Source organism: Microcaecilia unicolor, chromosome 1, assembly GCF_901765095.1.
Source record: "Microcaecilia unicolor chromosome 1, aMicUni1.1, whole genome shotgun sequence".
Lineage (NCBI taxonomy): Eukaryota > Metazoa > Chordata > Amphibia > Gymnophiona > Siphonopidae > Microcaecilia > Microcaecilia unicolor.
This window is the reverse complement of record NC_044031.1, coordinates 435,369,266-435,390,624: the sequence shown is the minus strand read 5'-3', so window position 1 is coordinate 435,390,624 and position 21,359 is coordinate 435,369,266. Positions and strand designations below refer to the sequence as shown.

General features: G+C 44.2%; 1 protein-coding gene across 1 annotated transcript in view; it reads right to left on the bottom strand.

The window, feature by feature from the left end:
• The window catches only part of RNMT (RNA guanine-7 methyltransferase), a 96,515-nt gene that overhangs the window by 17,732 nt on the left and 57,424 nt on the right, over positions 1 to 21,359 (bottom strand). The window contains exons 6-7 of the mRNA XM_030186633.1: positions 13,195 to 13,359; positions 2,695 to 2,812 (exon numbers count right to left, since the gene is read on the bottom strand). Of these exons, the coding sequence (XP_030042493.1) occupies positions 2,695 to 2,812; positions 13,195 to 13,359 (283 nt within the window). The remainder of the gene's footprint in view (positions 1 to 2,694; positions 2,813 to 13,194; positions 13,360 to 21,359) is intronic.

Here is a 21,359-nt window from a genome sequence, read left to right as displayed (position 1 = left end):
TAGTGAGATGTGAATGTGTGGACTGAAGACCACGTTGCAGCCTTTCAAATCTCCTATATGGAGATGATCTCTGAAATTGTGAGTCGTGACATGTGCCTCAAGAGTCTGCCCAGCCTGGGCATAAAAAACAACAAGGCAAACGATCTGCAAAATCCAATATGGGAAAGAAAGCCAGCAGATCAATATCACAACAAAAAGATTTTATTGAAGATACCGTGTATGAACAAATCGCCGGACACAGGCCGTGTTTCGCCCACCTAGGGCTGCGTCAGGGGCTAATTTGAAACCTTCATAAAGGGGCAAATATGGTGCATAAAAGTCAAGAAAAAACCAGCTCAAACGGGAATCCTGTGGTCTCTAACATACACAAATGGACACACCACAGGATTCCCATTTGAGCTGCTTTTTCTTGACTTTTATGCACCATATTTGCCCCTTTACGAAGGTTTCAAATTAGCCCCTGACGCAGCCCTAGGTGGGCGAAACACGGCCTGTGTCGGGCGATTTGTTCATACACGGCATCTTCAATAAAATCTTTTTGTTGTGATATTGATCTGATGGCTTTCTTTCCCAGGCATAAGCAAAGGAGATGCAGTCTGCTATCCAATTTCAAAGTGTGCTTTTGCCAATGGCCACCCCAAACCTGTTGAGGTCAAAAGAAACGAAAAGCTGGGTGGACTGTCTATGGGCTTTAGTTTGCTCCAGATAGAAGGTTAAGGCTCGCTTGCAGTCTAAAGTATGTAGTACACTTTCGCCAGAATGGGCATGAAGTCTGGGGAAAAATGCTGGAGGAACAACTTGACTGGTTAAGATGGAACTCTGAAATGACCTTAGAAAGGAACTTGGGGTGTCTGCAGAGAACTACCTTGTTGTGATGGAACTTAATGTATGGTGGGTGAGCTACTAGGGTTTGGAGCTCGCTGACTCTGCAAGCTGAAGAAACCGCCACCAGAAATACAACTTCCCAGGTCAAAAACTTCAGTCATTTTCATATGTTCTCCTGTACCACTATGTAAAGCTTTCGTGCACTGGGATTATAGGTTTAATAAGAATGTCCCAGATGATAACCTCTTCAAATCTCCACAATTCCTTTTACAAAAGCTTAGCACATGCTTAATGCTAAGAAGCCCATATGCATAAAATGGGCATCTCAACATGCAGTCCATGCTAAATCCAATAGTGTGTGCTAAGCTTTAGTAAAAAAGACCCTTAAAGTGATGGTCCCAGTGCTTGTCTAGTTTCTAATGGATGAGATATGACATTTTATTATACCTTTCTGTATAGAAATGTTCTCTCATTAGAACTTTGTAGCCAGCTAGGAGTGAATGATCATTTCCAACTCTCTCATACATAATCTATGTCTGCTTTACAAGTTTTGTCTAATTTCTTGTAAACCATGTTGTCCATAAATCCACTGAGTAATTACATATACTTGCACACTTTGCTCTGACTGGCTATTTTTTCCAATGTTGACAAATTTGGAGCCCTGTTCACTAAGGTGTGCTAGCATTTTTAGCACGTGCTAAATGCTAGACACACTCATATAATCCTATAGGTGTCTCTAGCATTAGCACGTGCTAAAAACGCTAGAACGCCTATAGCACAGCTTAGTAAATAGGGCTGTTTTGTAGTTTGTTTATGATTTATGCAAATGCATTACATTTTTGAAACAAAAGAAAAAATTAGTTTGGACAAGTTGCCGTACAACAAATCTATTAGCAACCATTAGCCAAGTAGACTTCGGTATCACCACGTCTGTGAATAAGCAACAAGGACTGGATTTCTCCTTTAGGATCTGTTACATGCTTCCAATTGTCTCAGACTGGCCACTAAGAGAAACATAATGTTGGACTGACCACTCGTCTGGACCAGCCCCTCATATGTTTCCAAGCTAAATAAATATTTTGAGACGTGTACATAGCATGGATATATTAAACTTTATAAGGTTGATAGACCACATGTGTATCATACTTTCATATTAATATTTTCTGAAGTAAATTTTCAGTAGTGTGCCTAACTATAAAGTTACAAGTATAATTTTAAACACATACAAACCAGGTTGATTTTCACAAGAGACCTGTATGAATTAAGACTAAAAATGTGGTGATGTGTCCAAATACATATGAATAACTTTACCCTATTCAAAAGAAGGTGTACAATCACATGCATAAATAGAATGTTACTAACACAATTGAAAATTTAAGTTATGCAGAGAAATTCATAACATGTCCCCAAAATACCTCTTTCATGCAGCCAAATTTCTGTGTGCACTGACACATAATTTAGGCAGATGAAAATTCACAGAAGAGCATATGGGCAATATCTAGTTGAAACTAATTTTAAAATCCCACAAGTCCTGACTAAGCTCTGGAAAATTTTATCCCTCTATGAAAACTTATAATAATCAGCAGGCCTTCAATCTGTAACCCAGGGGTGGGAGGACTGGACTGTCTACCTATTTCTGTTTTAGAATTATTGTTCTTTGGAGAGTATGGTGGCTGATCTTGTGTGCATGTAGCAGGTTTTTCCTATCACTTTTATGGAGTTCATTTCTATATTATGTTTCAAAATTTATTTTAAGCTGTAAACCGCTTTGAACCGGGAAGGGTGAGCAGTATATCAAAAATGTAAACAAATATAAACGTAATATATGCCAAAGAAACCTGAACTCTCCTTGTTTGGCATGATACATACCTCCAGAGCCTGCATGCGTTTCAACAGCAATTTGTGTTCCTCATTCTTTATCTTCTCTTCAAAATATTCTCGAAATGTCTTTTTATAGACTAATTTCATTTGATATTTCTTAGCCATTCTGTCAAGAGATAAATATTTAACTTGCATATTAAATTTTTGAAATCCATTCACAAAAAAGGACATATTAATGCAGTATGATCCGATTAGAAGAAAAGAAAAAGAAAAACCTAGAAGAGTCTTATTTACAAATTAGGAATAAGTGACACCTTATGGTTTTAAGGAGGACTGCATCTCTTCCTTATCTAAAATTACAATGAAAAAGTGTTCACAGTATTCAGTGGACTGCTTGCTTGCTAACCTGAACAAGAGCATCAATAAGCTTTTAGCCAACTGTCTGTTCAGAACTCTGCCAAAAGTCTTATATTCCGCCAGAACCGATATACTCCTATCACCCCTCTCCTCAGGTCATTTCACTGGCTTCCAATCAGATACCGCATTCAATTCAAGCTTCTCCTTCTTACCTACAAATGCACTCAGTCTGCTGTCCCTCACTACCTTTTTACCCTCATCTCCCCTTACGTTCCCGCCCGAAACCTCCGTTCACAGGACAAATCCCTCCTCTCTGTACCCTTCTCCACCACCGCCAACTCCAGGCTCCGCTCATTCTGCCTCGCCTCACCCTATGCTTGGAACAACCTTCCTGAGCCCATACACCAAGCCCCCTCCCTGCCCATCTTCAAGTCTCTGCTTAAAACCCACCTCTTCATTGCTACGTTCGACACCTAACTCTTACCGTTCAGTAAATCCAGACTGCCCCAATTTGACCGTTCACTTGTCTACTAGATTGTAAGCTCTTTGAGCAGGGACTGTCCCTCTATGTAAATTGTACAGCGCTGCGTAACCCTAGTAGCGCTTTAGAAATGTTAAGTAGTAGTAGTAGTAGTAGTATGTGGAAAGGGAAAGCAAAGACTACATAATACAGATAAGGTCAATAAATGGCTCAAAGCTTGGTGTCAACAAGAAGATTTTAGAAACGGAGAAGAATGAGGCAATATACGGAAAAACAAAAAGCTTGAAGACAGGCTATATTTTTCTGTGGCAGGATAGAGAATTCTTGTTCAAAAATTCAGACAATGGGGCTCATTTTCAAAGCACTTAGGTTACTATGGAACTTTGTAAGTCTGCTTTGAAAATGCACCTCAATATGTTTCTAGGTAGTTAAACTAGATGGTAGGGGTAGAAAATGGAAGCAGGTGAGTTCAGATAGTCACACTCAGCAAAATCATGACAGCAGTGGGAAAGACCTGCAAGATCTTTGAGATCTTCTAACGCTAACCTTTTTTGGAAGTGCCATCTTTTCAGATTATCAAACTAGATGAATACCACAGATCTTCTTTTAAAGTTCAGGGGGCAAAATTGTGGAACAAGTTGCTTATGTACATAAATTCTTTGAAGGCCTTAGATCAATTTAGAAGGGAGCTTAAAGCATAGTTATTCTTAGAAGCATTTGGCAACCAGCAAGCCTTTGTTTAGGTATGAGTCATACCTGCTTTGGTAAACTAGTGAGTAATGTGTAGTTGATGTTAGTTTCCTTGCTATGTGTGGAGTCTTTGGTGTGGCATGTATGTGATGGTTATGTTTTTGTAATGATTTGTCATTTCATTACTATGAATATACTTATTGTAAGCCGCCAAGAGCTCTAAAGATTGTGCGGGTTATAAATGTTTTTAATAAATGTTAATAATATAACCTACCATCTCGACAACTGACTCAACAACCAAGGAGAAGGGTAGACAAGGCAAAAAACTATAAAGATGAGAGTACCAATTAAATGTAGCTGGTAAGCAATGAGCACAAATGCATGCAGTCTAAAAAATAAAGTCCCAGATCTGCAAAACCTGATGTTAGAGACAGACTTAGATATTGTTGCTATCACAGAGACATGGCTCAATAATTCTCATGAATAGGATGCAACTATATTAGAACAGAATTTTTTTCTTTACTAGGAAGAATAGGGATGGCCAAAGGGGGGAGGGGGTGGTAGAATGACACTGCAAATATTAAATAGCTGAAATGCAGGGGACCTAGAGAAAGGAGGAAGTGATATAGATCATCTCGGAAAGAGATAATATGGAACCTGTAGAACCCACAGGTGTCACCTACAGACCACCGATATAAATATAGATCTGGCTGCAAATATCCAAAAGCTGGGAATGAAAAGTGAAGTACTATTGCTGGGAGATTTCAACCTGCCGTATGCAGATTGGAATGTTTCAACTGCATAAACAAAAAGGAGATGGATCGTGGATGCCTTTCAAAGAGCTCAATTCAGACCAGCGGTGACAGATCCAATGTTGACAAATGGATAAAGTGTGTCTAACATCCAGGTGGATGCCCACCTGGTCAGTAGTGATCACACAGTATGGTGTGATACATGAGCAGAGCACAGACACACAAAACCAAGTCCTGGACTTCAATCATGCCGACTTTAGTAAAAGGAGGGTGTACATGAAGAAAGAAATGATGGGCGGAAGGACATAAGAGAAGTGGAAAGACCGTGGTCCAAGCTACAAGGAGCTATCAACATGGCAATTCTGTGTAAAGAAAATTAAGAAAAGCAAGAGGGAAAATAAAACAAGTAGGTGAAAACATAAAAGGCCAAAGTGGTAGCACTTAAACACAGAAGAAAGCAAGAGAAACAGAGAAAAGAAAACTCAAAGAGAAGAGAGAAATATGGCTGGCAAAAGCACATACAGAAGAAAAAATGGCTAGAAATGTAAAGAGAGGTGACAAGACTTTTTCAGGTATACTGAAGGCTAGAAATGGTACGACAAATATGCTGAGAACCACTGTGGAGAGTGATGATGAAAAATGTGCTCTTTTCTGCGTTTATTGAAGAAATTTCTGGAGAAGGACCTGTCAGCAGACAAATCTACATATAGGAATGAATTAGATATTACACAGTTTGTGAAAGAAAGTGTTTAAGAACAATTTGAAAAAACTGGACATGGACAAATTCATGGGGCCAGATGAGAGCCATCTGAGGATATCGATGGAGCTCAGAGCGGTTCTTGTGGATCCCTTCTTAGATCCTTGGAGTTGGGAGAGGTTCCAAGGGATTGGAGAAGAGTGAATATAGTCCCTCTTCACAAAAACGGTGACAGAGAAGAAGTGGGAAACTACAGGCTGGTAAGCCTCACTTTGGTGGTTGGAAAAGTACTAGAGGCACTGATGAAGGAAAGGATAGTGAACTTCCTGGAATGGCTTACAACATCCAAAGAAGCATGGCTTTAGCAAAGGAAAATCATGCCCAAAGAAATGAATCAGATTTATTAAGTGACCACAGAACTGGACTGAAGACCCATGCTTGAAGTAATCTAATTGGATTTCAGTAAAGCCTTTGGCCCAGTTCCTCCAAGGAGGCTCATGAATATAATGAGCGGGCTAAAGTTAGGACCCAAAGTGGTGAACTGGATTAGAAACTGGTTGACTGACAGATGAAAGAGGTTGGTGGTAAATGGATTTCGCTCCTTGGAAAGAGAGGTGAGATGCACAGTGCCTCAAGGATCAGTACTGGAGCAGATTCTATTCAATATATTTGTGGGCAACATTGCTGAAAGATTAGAATGAAAAGCTTGCCTTTTTGTAGCTGACACGAAGATTTGTGCCAGATTGAACACCCTGGAATGGTCTAATGTTTGGCAGTTAAAACTTAATGCAAAGATATGCAGAGTGATACCCTTAGGTAACAGAAAAACAAAAGGAGCTGTATGTGCTAGGGCTGATATACATGGACTGGGAGAGAGACCGTGGGGTGATAGTGTCCGACGATCTCAAGACAGAAAAACAACAAGATAAGGCGGTGACCATAGCCAGAAGAATGCTACGATGCATAGAGAAGCATAACCAGCACAACAAAGGAGGTGTTAATACTACTGTACAAGTCGTTGGTGAACTCTCACAGAGAGTTTGAGGCTATATCTCGCTAAGGATATTAAAAGACTAAGTGGTTCAGAGGAAGGCAAGAAAAATGGTTTGGGGTTTGTACCAAAAGATGTATAAGAAACTTGAAGAACTGTATATGTATACCCTAGAAGAAAGGGGCAATTGGGGAACAGAGATATACAAACATTTAAATACTGAACAGTTATTAACACACCAACAAATCTTTTTCATATGTGGGGAAGCAGTAGAACCAGAGGGCATGAACAGAGATTGCAGGCTAGTAAACTTTGAAGAAAATATCAAGAAATACGTTTTCACGGAGAGGGTGGTGGATGCCTAGAACACTCTCCCAGTAGAGGTGGTGGTGGAGACAATAGAGGATCCCTACACAGAAAGAGGATTGAATCTATTGAGGTATTATGGTCAAGAATGGGCTTCAACAGCAACTCCAGTAGTTGGGAAGAAAGGCAAATGCCAGGCAGACTTCTATGATTTGTGTCCCAAAAATAGCAAATTACAAAAAAATCAAGAAGAACAAATCCAACAAACCAAATTAAACCATAAACTCACTATAATAAACTTGTGTTCAAAATAATTTATCTTTTTTATATATGCACTTTAAAGTGTTATAAAATATTATAAAGTGTTTTAAATGTGCTCAGACCATACCGTTTACACCCATTTTATCCCCAAGAGGAATATGTGGTGGTGTCACAATGGGACCATCATTGCACATACGATGTTCCACCTCCTAATAATTGTGTATGTACATATAGCTGAGCCAAAGTATATCTTTATCACCAGTATATACATACATCTATAACAAATATATATAGGTCATAAACTAGAGACTAGAGACTATTATTAAAAACAAAATTACAGAGCACATCCGAGGACATGGATTACTGAGACCGAGTCAGCACGGCTTTTGTATGGGGAAATCTTGCTTGACCAATTTACTTCAATTCTTTGAAGGAGTAAACAAACATGTGGACAAAGGGGAGCCGGTTGATATTGTGTATCTCGATTTTCAAAAGGCATTTGACAAGGTACCTCATGAAAGGCTACAGAGGAAATTGAAGGGTCATGGGATAGGAGGAAATGTCCTATTGTGGATTAAAAACTGGTTGAAGGATAGGAAGCAGAGAGTGGGGTTAAATGGGCAGTATTCACAATGGAGAAAGGTAGTTAGTGGGGTTCCTCAGGGGTCTGTGCTAGGACCGCTGCTTTTTAATATATTTATAAATGATTTAGAGATGGGAGGAACTAGCGAGGTAATTAAATTTGCTGATGACACAAAGTTATTCAAAGTCGTTAACTCGCGACAGGATTGTGAAAAATTACAAGAGGACCTTACGAGACTGGGAGACTGGGCGGCTAAATGGCAGATGACGTTTAATGTGAGCAAGTGCAAGGTGATGCATGTGGGAAAAAAGAACCCGAATTATAGCTACGTCATGCAAGATTCCACGTTAGGATTTACGGACCAAGAAAGGGATCTGGGTGTCGTCGTCGATAACACACTGAAACTTTCTGCTCAGTGTGCTGCTGCGACTAGGAAAGCTAATAGAATGTTGGGTATTATTAGGAAAGGTGTGGAAAACAGGTGTGAGGATGTTATAATGCCGTTGTATCGCTCCATGGTGCGACCGCACCTTGAGTATTGTGTTCAATTCTGGTCGCCGCATCTCAAGAAAGATATAGTAGAATTGGAAAAGGTGCAGCGAAGGGACGACTTCCCTATGAAGAAAGACTAAGGAGGCTAGGGCTATTCAGCTTGGAGAAGAGACGGCTGAGGGGAGACATGATAGAGGTATATAAAATAATGAGTGGAGTGGAACAGGTGGATGTGAAGCGTCTGTTCACGCTTTCCAAAAATACTAGGACTAGGGGGTATGCGATTAAACTACAGTGTAGTAAATTTAAACAAATCGGAGAAAATTTTTCTTCACCCAACGTGTAATTAAACTCTGGAATTCATTGCCGGAAAATGTGGTGAAGGCGGTTAGCTTAGCAGAGTTTAAAAAGGAGTTGGACGGTTTCCTAAAGGACAAGTCCATAAACCGCTACTAAACGGACTTGGAAAAATCCAAAATTCCAGGAATAACATGTATAGAATGTTTGTACGTTTGGGAAGCTTGCCAGGTGCCCTTGGCCTGGATATGCCGCTGTCGTGGACAGGATGCTGGGCTCGATGGACCCTTGGTCTTTTCCCAGTATGGCATTACTTATGTACTTATGTACTCACATTAAATACTATTAAGCTTAAGCTCAGACCTCCACCCACACAATATGGTGCATTTCATATTACCATCCAATACACAGATAATAGACCATATAATCCAACATTTGTTTGAACCTAAAGGAAGTATATACTAATTCATGACACCCTGAACTCACTTCCCCCACATATCTTACATAAACCAACCTACAATACGATAAACACATATATTCACACAGTTATTTCACTTCCCTTGGGGTATATGTGCTCGTGCTTCATTAAAATCACATATCACTCATCCATTCCATTCTTGCCATCAAAACAACTGCTCCCTTTAGTATATAACTCCTTTAGGTTCAAACAAATGTTGGATTATATGGTCTATTATCTATGTATTGGATGGTAATATGAAATGCACCATATTGTATGGGTGGAGGTAACTTAATAGTATTTAATGTGAGTAGTTTATGACCTAAATATATTTGTTATAGATATATGTATATACTGGTGATAAAGATCTACTTGGGCTCAGCTGTATGTACATACACAATTATTAGGAGGCGGAACATCGTATGTGCAATAATGGTTCCATTGTGACACCACCACATATTCCTCTTGTGGATAAAATGGGTGTAAACCGTATGGTCTGAGCACATTTAAAACACTTTATAATATTTTATAACACTTTAAAGTGCATATATAAAAAAGACAGATCAGGATCAAGTACATTTATTTTATATCACATTCACACGATATGTTAAAATTGGAGGTGCTATGTATCTCAATGGGGAGGGGAAGGAAAATATGGCCTTGCATAGTCACAAACATTATAAACATAATAATAAATCCACTTTTCAGACTATTCGCATGGTGTAGTTGTATTGTGTTACAAGAATGCATAAGCCTAAATGGAGCTCGCGTGGTGGCAAATGGTCAGCTGTCCAGTTTGTGTTACTGGTGTTTCATCATGAAGAAATGTTTTCTGTGATCAGGAAATAGAGGTATGGGTGTGTCTTCCCCAGGGTGCTGGAGTGTGGAAGTGGAGAGGTATATTCTCGCCAGTGAGGGTGTCCAGATACACTGGGCAGACTGGATGAACCATACAAGTTAGAGGATGACATATTCTTCCCTCCCAATTTCAATAGCTTTTAATCAGATACCTCCCTACCCATTTTCCTGGCAAGCCTAGGTGACTTGGCCTATATCTACTTGCAAGTACACTAGTTCTCATCCTTTTCACTTATTCAACACACTTCTAGCCTATTATATCAGTGTACTCCAAAAAGGTTCCCACATTCGCAGAAAATCCTTCCACCTTCTTAGTTTCCTGCTCTCTGCTTGCCATCATTATCATCTGAAATAACTTCCCTCTCGACTGTATCAGAATTGGTGCTTTTTTTCTCCAGCACAAGCAGTATATCCTACCTTGCTAAAAGAAACAACTTCCAAACAAATAGTGTCAGCTGCCAACTTAAAAAGTAGTTTAAACATTAATTATAGTTTACTAAAAAAAAAAGGAGTATAATTACCTGATTAACTATACGAGACAAATACTGCAAAAGTAGTTAACTACTTCGATGGCATTTTAATTTGCCTTAAAATCAATTGTACAACCATTGCACTTTGGAAGAAATGTGTTTTAATATTTAAAAACAGAGTTGATAAATTCTCAGAAAATCACTAATTAACTAATGCTATGTATTTTACGGTTACTCTGTCATCTGGTTAAAAAGTCTCAGCATTTTCAGCATGTAACTTCAATTTATACTGCAGAAAAAACAATTTCTCAAGTTATCACTAAGAAAGTATTGTTGTGTAACTAAAACTTGTCCTGAGCAACTAAATAACTGTTCTACTGTTGCATTGCTGGAAAGTGCAGCACTGAACTTGATAAAAGCGTTTGCCATTTTTGGAAATGCAAGTGTAGCATGATATGAGTTTAATTGTCAGTTATTGAAATATGTAGCAAGATATGAGTTTAAATGTCAGAGTTATTGATTTTGCTGGATCAGATACAAATTTAAAATATACAGCTGCAAAGACTTATAGGAACAGTATCAGATAAATTGCCCTGACCATCACCCTCCCATGTAACAAAAACTAGCTGGGTGGATACCTAAGTCCATCAACACATCTCCAAAGAACAAAAATCTTAAGATGGACAGCAATCACAGAGACTGCAGTTAACAAAGACAGTGAAACTCCACCTATTCTCAGACAATTTTATTTTATTTTATTTGTGGCATTTATACCCCCTGCTTTTTCCCGCTCGGTAGCAGGTTCAGTGCGGCTTACAATGTAGAGTACAAAGTATCACAGAGATAACACAATTGTATAGAGTAGGACAAGAGGAAGAGATGTGGGGGTAGGGTTAAGGTATATGTAGTGTTCGAGGTGTGGATTAGGTTCGTAAATTATGTTGGTTTGTTTGGGTAGGCTTGTTTGAAGAGGTAAGTTTTCAGCAGCTTACGGAAGGGTAGGTGTTCGTTGGTTGTTCGGATGTATCTTGGTATGGCGTTCCAGAGTTGGCTGCCTATAACGGAGAAGTTGACAATGACTCAGAGACTGAAAACCCCTTCTACCTATCTAATCTGACAAAAGCAGACCAAAACTCTCAGACAAAGACTCTTTTAATACTATCAGATGCCTTCTGGATGTATATCACAGCAGATGTCCAGATAGAAAGTCTTATGATGTCATTAAAACGTGTGACCAGTTACCATTCACCATCTCAAAACTAGATAAAACCAGTTTTCAAGTATCCCTGAATTTTCATTGTATTGAGAACACCCTACCTGACTTCAGCCTATGGCCCAACAAGAGATTATAAAAAGCCTGGAAAATGCTCAGTTTGCTCTCGATTCCTGATCTGCACCTCCATGATCCTTGCTAGACTTCACACACATACCTGATAAGACTTTCTCCAAGCTCCAGCAACAACTCTTCAACCAAAAGACTTCTTTTCCAGCGAGGATCTCCTTCATCACTCCAACCAGCAGCCTCCATCAAAGTGAGTTACCATTATTCAGCCTAATTTATAATTCAGATTTGTGGTGTGCCACAAGGTTTGGTTCTTGGGCTGGAAACATTTTTGTAAGCGATATTGCTGAAGGGCTGTCTGGTAAAGTTTGCCTCATTGCGAATGATACCAAAATCTGAAATAGGGTACACACCCCGATGGTGTGGATAAAATGAAGACGGACTTAGTGAAGCTAGAGGAATGGTCTAGAATTTGGCAGCTAAGATTTAATGCTAAAAAATGCAGGATCATGTAAAAACTCGAGGGAACAATACAGTTTAGGGGGCGAAGGTGATGATACACCTGTATAAGACTCTGGTGAGACCTCATTTAGAATATTGTGCACAATTCTGGAAACTGCACCTTCAAAAAAATATAAACAGGATGTAGTCAGTCCTAAAGGGCGGATACTAAAGTGGTTAGTGGTCTTCTTCATAAAGTGTATGGAGACCTACTTAAAGATCTCAATATGTATATTTTGGAAGACAGATGGGAGAGGGGGAGATATGATAGAGACATTTAAATACCTACGCAGCATAAATGCACAGGGCACAAGTCTCTTTCAATTGGAAGGAAGCTCTGGAACGAAGGGACATAGGATGAAGGTGATAGGGGATAGACTCACAAGCAACCCAAGAAAATACTTCTTTACGGAAAGGGTGGTGAAATCACAGAACAGCCTCCTGGTGAAGTGGCGGAGATGAAAACAGTATCTGAATTCAAGAGAGCTTGGGACAAGAATATAGGATCTCTAAGGGAGTAATAGGGTGAGTAGATGGCATGGATGAGCAGACTGGATAGGCCATATGGTCTTTATCTTCCTACAATTTTCTGTTTCCAAAACTTTCCATGTTTCTATCTAATGACAACTGAATCATGTCATTTGCTACTGGATGCTTTGTGTACTGCTTCCCAGTGCTGAACAAACACAATATCTGTTGCCTTGGGACAGTGGCATCCTGTGGTTAAATTGTAAAATGCATCCTTTGAGATCTGTTGACAGGAACATTTAATGGTTACATGGATCACAACACTTTGTTTCAACACTTTCCAAACCTATGGACTGTTTGGGACCCACACCTTTCAAAGCACTCCTCTCCTTTTCCCTCGAGGCCAGAAACACAGATACACACATACATATATAAAGGTAGTTTGGGAAGAATTTCAAGAGCCATGCTTTAGATGTTTTCCATACTTTTTTTTTATACTCAAACTGTGCAAAACAAATTATTGTATTTGTTTACCCAGCACTGATACTACTATTCTAAGAGACCTCACCTTTATCTCAAATAAAAGAAAATAAAAATCTACTTACTCTACCAGCAAAGGAAAATATACCAGGAATTCTGGGACATTGACCACCTCTTCCAGGTTGAAGTCATATTTACAGCCAAACAAAGCATACTCTCCCTTCTTCTGAAACTTGACTGTGTACACCTCGTTCCCAAATGAGTCTGTATCAGAAGCTTCAAGTCGTTTTCTGTGGAAAAGCAGAAAAAAAATCTTACTTGTTTTTACAAATCCAATACAAAAGCACAGTTGCTTACCTGCAACAGCTGTTCTCTAAAGATAGCAAGTCAGTCACGTTACCATGTGTGTAGCCAAGAGGAATGAACTTTCTATAGCTTTCTATTGGGAGTATCAAGCATGGATAAATGCTCTAAAAAAAAATGTGTGGCTGTTCTGCAGATATATCTGGCAATTCTGTATGTCAAACTACCAAATCAGTTTGTCCTGAAAAGGGACATGATTTGGGATAGAGCAAGAATGAGTGAAAAAGCACAATTCAGCTATTATGTACATAACTGATACATTTAAGTGTGAACAGTTAAAAAGCAGCTGGAAATTCTACATAAATAACTGGCCACACAAAGTCATATATGTACTTTCAAATGGTCAGTTAGAATGTGAATGGCAAGTGGGCAGCTGAATATCTGCCTTTAATTCTTTACTAAACAAGTACAGCACTACCCATGCTGCTGCAGAAGGACAAATGTTCTCGGTTTCCATTTTAGTCAAGCATATAGAAACGAGAAAACAAAGAGGTTTTTGAGCATAGTAGACCTCTATCTTTAGTGCACATCCATTAGCAACTTTCCTTTTTTTCTGAAGACATCAGTCACATATATAAGACTCTTTAGTAAAGGGTCAACAACTGCCAACAAGAAAATCTAGTATTTGTTATGTATTTATAAAACTTTTATTCCACACAACCCAAAGCGCTTGGCGGATCATAAATCATACATACAAAAATAGCTGCTAACGTAACAAAAATAATTTTACAAATACACATCACAACAAACTGATAAACCCAAAGAGGGATAGCATTATCAGCCCCCCCCCCCCCCCCCACAAATGCTTGCAGAAAGTGAATGATACATACCTGTAGCAGGTGTTCTCCGAGGACAGCAGGCTGATTGTTCTCACGACTGGGGTGACGTCCGCGGCAGCCCCCACCAACCGGAAGAAGCTTCGTGGGCGGTCCGCACGCAGGGCACGCCCACCGCGCATGCGCGGCCGTCTTCCCGCCCGTGCGCGACCGTTCCCGCCAGTTGAATGACAAGCAAAATTATGAAACGCAACTCCAAAGGGGAGGAGGGAGGGTAGGTGAGAACAATCAGCCTGCTGTCCTCGGAGAACACCTGCTACAGGTATGTATCATTCACTTTCTCCGAGGACAAGCAGGCTGCTTGTTCTCACGACTGGGGTATCCCTAGCTCTCAGGCTCACTCAAAACAAGAACCCAGGTCAATGGAACCTCGCAACGGCGAGGATACAACAGAAAATTGACCTACGAAGAACAACTAACTGAGAGTGCAGCCTGACCAGAATCAAAGCGGGTCCTGGAGGGTGGAGTTGGATTTACACCCCAAACAGATTCTGCAGCACCGACTGCCCGAACCGACTGTCGCGTCGGGTATCCTGCTGGAGGCAGTAATGTGATGTGAATGTGTGGACAGATGACCACGTCGCAGCCTTGCAAATCTCTTCAATAGTGGCTGACTTCAAGTGGGCCACTGACGCTGCCATGGCTCTAACACTATGAGCCGTGACATGACCCTCAAGAGCCAGCCCAGCCTGGGCATAAGTGAAGGAAATGCAATATGCTAGCCAATTGAATATGGTGCGTTTCCCGACAGCGACACCTAGACTATTAGGGTCGAAAGAAACAAACAATTGGGCGGACTGTCTGTGGGGCTGTGTCCGCTCCAAGTAGAAGGCCAATGCTCTCTTGCAGTCCAATGTGTGCAACTGACGTTCAGCAGGGCGGGTATGCGGTCTGGGAAAGAATGTTGGCAAGACAATTGACTGGTTAAGATGGAACTCCGACACCACCTTCGGCAGGAACTTTGGGTGGGTGCAGAGCACTACTCTGTTGTGATTGAATTTGGTATATGGAGCATGAGCTACCAAGGCTTGAAGCTCACTGACCCTACGAGCTGAAGTAACTGCCACCAAGAAAATGACCTTCCAGGTCAAGTACTTCAGATGGCAGGTATTCAGTGGCTCAAAAGGAGGTTTCATCAGCTGGGTGAGGACGACGTTGAGATCCCATGACACTGCAGGAGGCTTGATAGGGGGCTTTGACAGAAGCAAGCCTCTCATGAATCAAACGACTAAAGGCTCTCCAGAGAGGGCTTTACCTTCCACACGATAATGGTAAGCACTAATCGCACTAAGGTGATTCCTTACTGAGTTGGTCTTGAGGCCAGACTCTGATAAGTGCAGAAGGTATTCAAGCAGGTTCTGTGCAGGGCAAGAACGAGGGTCTAGGGCCTTGCTCTCACACCAAACGACAAACCTCCTCCACTTGAAAAGGTAACTCTTTTTAGTGGAATCCTTCCTAGAGGCAAGCAAGACACGGGAGACACCCTCCGACAGACCCAACGCAGCGAAGTCTACGCCCTCAACATCCAGGCCGTGAGAGCCAGAGACTGAAGGTTGGGGTGCAGCAACGCTCCGTCGTTCTGCGAAATGAGAGTCGGAAAACACTCCAATCTCCACGGTTCTTCTGAGGACAACTCCAGAAGAAGAGGGAACCAGATCTGACGGGGCCAAAAAGGCGCTATCAGAATCATGGTGCCGCGGTCTTGCTTGAGCTTCAGTAAGGTCTTCCCCACCAAAGGTATGGGAGGATAAGCATACAGGAGGCCGGTCCCCCAATGAAGGAGAAAAGCATCCGACGCTAGCCTGCCGTGTGCCTGAAGTCTGGAACAGAACAGAGGCAGCTTGTGGTTGGTCTGAGAGGCAAAAAGGTCCACCAAGGGGGTGCCCCACTCTCGGAAGACCTTGCGTACCACTCTGGAATGGAGCGACCACTCGTGCGGTTGCATGACTCTGCTCAGTCTGTCGGCCAGACTGTTGTTTACACCTGCCAGGTATGTGGCTTGGAGGAGCATGCCGAATTGGCAAGCCCAACGCCACATCCCGACGGCTTCCTGACACAAGGGGCGAGATCCGGTGCCCCCCTGCTTGTTGGTGTAATACATTGCAACCTGATTGTCTGTCCGAATTTGGATAATTTGGCAGGACAGCCGATCTCTGAAAGCCTTCAGTGCGTTCCAGATCGCTCGGAGCTCCAGGAGGTTGATCTGCAGATCCTTTTCCTGGAGGGACCACAGACCCTGGGTGTGGAGCCCATCGACATGAGCTCCCCACCCCAGGCGAGATGCATCCGTCGTGAGCACTTTCGTGGGCTGTGGAATTTGGAATGGACGTCCCAGGGTCAAATTGGTCCGAATGGTCCACCAGAGCAGTGAAGTGCGGCAACTGGTGGAGAGGCGGATGACATCCTCTAGATTCCCGGTGGCTTGGAACCACTGGGAAGCTAGGGTCCATTGAGCAGATCTCATGTGAAGACGAGCCATGGGAGTCACATGGACTGTGGAGGCCATATGACCCAGAAGTCTCAACATCTGCCGAGCTGTGACCTGCTGAGACGCTCTGGTCTGCGAAGCCAGGGACAGGAGGTTGTTGGCCCTCGCTTCGGGAAGGAAGGCCTGAGCCGTCTGGGTATTCAGCAGAGCTCCTATGATTTCCAGAGACTGGGTTGGCTGGAGATGGGACTTTGGGTAATTTATCACAAACCCCAGCAGCTCAAGGAGTTGAATAGTGCACTGCATGGACCGGAGGGCTCCTGCCTCCGAGGTGTTCTTGACCAGCCAATCGTCGAGATATGGGAACACGTGCACTCCCAGCTTGCGTAGATACGCCGCCACCACCACGAGGCACTTTGTAAACACCTGTGGGGCAGAGGCGAGCCCAAAGGGCAGCACACAATACTGAAAATGCCGTGCGCCCAGGCGGAATCTGAGATACTGCCTGTGAGCTTGCAGTATCGGGATGCGAGTGTATGCGTCCTTTAAATCCAGGGAACATAGCCAATCGTTTTTCTGAATCATTGGCAGAAGGGTGCCCAAGGAAAGCATCCTGAACTTTTCTTTGACCAGGAATTTGTTCAGGCCTCTCAGGTCTAGGATGGGGCGCATCCCCCCTGTTTTCTTTTCCACAAGGAAGTACCTGGAATAGAATCCCTGCCCTTCCTGCCCGGGTGGTACGGGCTCGACCGCATTGGCGCTGAGAAGGGCGGAGAGTTCCTCTGCAAGTACCTGCTTGTGATGGGAGCTGAAGGATTGAGCTCCCGGAGGACAATTTGGTGGAAGGGAGGCCAAATTTAGGGCGTATCCGCACCGCACTATTTGGATAACCCACTGGTCGGAGGTTATGAGAGGCCACCTTTGGTGAAAAAATTTTAACCTCCCTCCGACCGGCAGATCGTCCGGCACGGACACTTTGAGGGCTGCTATGTTCCCATGGATCCAGTCAAAAGCCCGTCCCCAGCTTTTGCTGTGGAGGCGCAGGGGGCTGCTTAGGCGCACGCTGTTGATGAGAACGAGCGCGCTGGGGCTGTCCCTGTGCCTGTCGAGGCCTTCGGACCGGCTGGGTGTACCTATGCTTGGCAAAAGCATAGGGCGCAGCCTGCCGGGCTCGGGAAAAACGTCCACCTGCTGAGGTGGATGCTGAAGGCGCCCGGTGGGAGAGCTTGTCGAGGGCGGTTTCCCGCTGATGCAGTTGGTCCACCAGCTGCTCGACCTTCTCGCCAAAAATATTATCCCCCCGGCAAGGGACGTCGGCCAGTCTCTGCTGGGTGCGGTTGTCTAGGTCAGAGGCACGCAGCCATGACAGCCTGCGCATCACTATACCTTGGGCCGCAGCACGAGATGCCACGTCACAGGTGTCATAGATACCCCTGGACAGGAACTTTCTGCACGCCTTCAGCTGCCTGACCACATCCTGATAAGGCCTGGACTGCTCCGGCGGGAGCTTATCAACCAGGTCCGCCAGTTGCTTCATAGTGTTCCGCATGTGGATGCTCGTGTAGAGCTGGTAAGATTGGATGCGGGTCACGAGTATGGAAGATTGGTAGGCCTTCCTCCCAAACGAGTCCAGAGTGCGAGACTCCCGCCCCGGGGGCGCCGAGGCGGTATCCCTCGAACTCCGTGCCTTCTTGAGAGCAGAATCCACGACCGCCGAGTCATGGGGCAATTGGGGCCGCATTAACTCTGGGTCCGAGTGGATTCTGTACTGGGACTCTGCTTTCTTGGGAATGGTGGGATTAGATAATTGTCTCATCCAGTTCCGAAGCAGTGACTCTTTGAGGACATTGTGCAACGGCACCGTGGAGGACTCTCTAGGTGGTGATGGATAGTCGAGGACCTCGAGCATCTCAGCCCTCGGCTCGTCCACAGAGACCACGGGGAAGGGAATGCATATAGACATATCCCTAACAAAGGAGGCAAAGGAGAGGCTCTCAGGAGGCGAGAGCTTCCTCTCCGGTGAAGGCGTGGGGTCGGAGGGGAGGCCCATAGACTCCTCTGAGGAGAAATATCTGGGGTCCTCCTCTTCCCCCCACGAGGCCTCTTCCTCGGTATCGGACATAAGCTCATGTAGCTGAGTCCTTAACCGGGCCCGGCTCGACGTCGAGGCACCGAGGCCTTGATGTCGTCGAGCGGTGGACTCCCGTGCCGGCGGGGACGAAGCTCCCTCCATCGACGGGGACTCCACCTGCGTGGCGGTGTCGAAGGCCTCGGCACCGGGCTAGAGCTCACCGGCGCCACAGTCAACGGCGCCGAGGGCGCAAGCACCCCCGGCGCCGGCACAGCCTGGCGCATCAGCCCTTCCAGGATCCCCGGAAGGATGGCTCGGAGGCACTCGTCCAGGCCCGCTGTTGGGAAAGACGGGGGGGCCGGTAGAGGCGTCGGTGCCGGAAGCTGCTCGGGTCCAGGAGACTGCACCGAAGTGCTGGGACCCTGACGTGTCGGTACCTCCACTACCGAGGGGGACCTTTCCTCCCGACGTGGACGCTTCGGCGTCGACTCCTCTCTGGCACCGAAGGCCGGGCGCACCGATGGGGACCGATGACGGTGCTTTTTCTGTTTTTTGCGGTGCCCGTCATCGACGCCAGGTGGAACGGAGGAGGAGGAGGTCGATCCCCCTCGGTCTTGAGGGGCCGGGTCGGACAGGGTTCGGTCCCGAGGGCCATGAGCAGAGGGAGTGACAGGGGCCGATTGCCCACGCGGCCTCTCACCCCTACCGTCACCGGAGGACCGGCGGGCCGACGGGACCTGTACTCCTGGGGTCGATGTCATCGGTGCCGATTTCGCGGACATCGATACCGGTACCAAAGAACCGGCCGTCGATACCGATGCCGTCGAGGGGCCGGCGCAAGTTCCAAAAAGACGGTCCCGAAGAACTTGCCTCGCAACCTGAGTCCGTTTCCGGAGACCAAGACACAAAGAACACGACTTGATATTGTGCCTCGGCCCGAGGCACTGGAGGCACCAAGCGTGGGTGTCGGTCTGCGAGATAGGCCGGCCGCACCGACCACACTTCTTAAATCCACTCGGGACCTTCGAGGACATCGACGGAAAAATCGCGTCGGCGAAGTTAAAGTCGTCGATGGTGGCGGTAAATCACACCTCGAAAAATAAATCGACCGCGCGGCCACAAGGCCGCAACACGACGCCCCCGCTAGAAAACAAGGGAAAAATTAAGCGCGTTCTCTCTTTTTTTTTTTTTAAAAGGAAAAAGAAAGGTTTGGAGCGCGCGGCAACAAGAAACAGAAAATTAACGAATTCGCGAACAACGCGACGGTTTTCCGGGGCTGACTAAGAGAGAGCGGCGACGCACGACTCTCTCCAGCGCGGAAAAGAAAAGACTGGCGGGAACGGTCGCGCACGGGCGGGAAGACGGCCGCGCATGCGCGGTGGGCGTGCCCTGCGTGCTGACCGCCCGCGAAGCTTCTTCCGGTTGGTGGGGGCTGCCGCGGACGTCACCCCAGTCGTGAGAACAAGCAGCCTGCTTGTCCTCGGAGAAGAAGAGTGTTCAGTTCTTCTGTTAAACTCTCTCACATCCTGAATCTTTCTCATCCTGAGAGGCAATTTATTCCAGTAAGAAGGACCTGCAATATAAAAAACTGAGTTCCTAAATTCATTTGATTTTAAAATATAATAGGATGGAACATCCAGCATAAGCAGACCAGCCGACTTCAGCAACCGAGAAGGCTGATATATGCAAAGTTTGGCAGCCAGAACCTTAGAAACCTGTTCCATTAAGATTTTAAAAAACAGACAAATAATCTTAAACTGAACTTTATACTCAATAGATAGCCAGTCAAGGCTTTTCAATAATCAGTGAAATGTGTTCATAAAGATTCCAGCCAGCTAATACCCTAGTGACTGAGTTATCACCATCAAACTGAAAAACTGCAGGCTCATCAGAAGAGGTATGAATGGTTAGCATTAAAATCTGTGTTTTATTAACATTCAACTTTAGTCAGTTTGCCATTATCCAGCAATGAATTAAACGTGATATCAATCTCAAATTATCAAACGTTACTTGATCACTGCCAAATGGCACCAAAAATCGTACATCATACTTTTAACCCAATGACAGAGGAGAGCCTTGATAAAATTCTAAGAGTCCTTCAACCAACTACTTGCTCCCTTGACCCTTGCCCATCAAAGATAGTGCAGCAGGCAAGTATGGGCCTCATAGGAGGTGCCACAAAAATTATAAATGCCTCTCTTTCTAATGGGCAACTACAAAAAGCATTAAAAAAAGCAGTGGTTCAACCTTTGCTACAGAAAAATAACCATGACCAGGACAAACTTGAAACTTACCGGCCAGTATCCAACATACCATTTCTAGGGAAACTTATAGAACAAACAGCTTGTATTCAACTTAATGACTGGCAAGAAGAGAGAAACTGGCTAGATCCATGTCAATCTGGATTCAGAACCGGTTATGAAACAGAAACAGTCCTCGTATCCCCCTACTAGATGATCTTCACAGAAACCGAGACAGGGGATTCATTTTGACGTTAGTATTACTAGATTACTAAGCAGATTTGACACTATGGAAAAATTAAGACATACCTGATCATTTTCTTTCCTTTAGTCGCAGCAGATGAATCCAGGA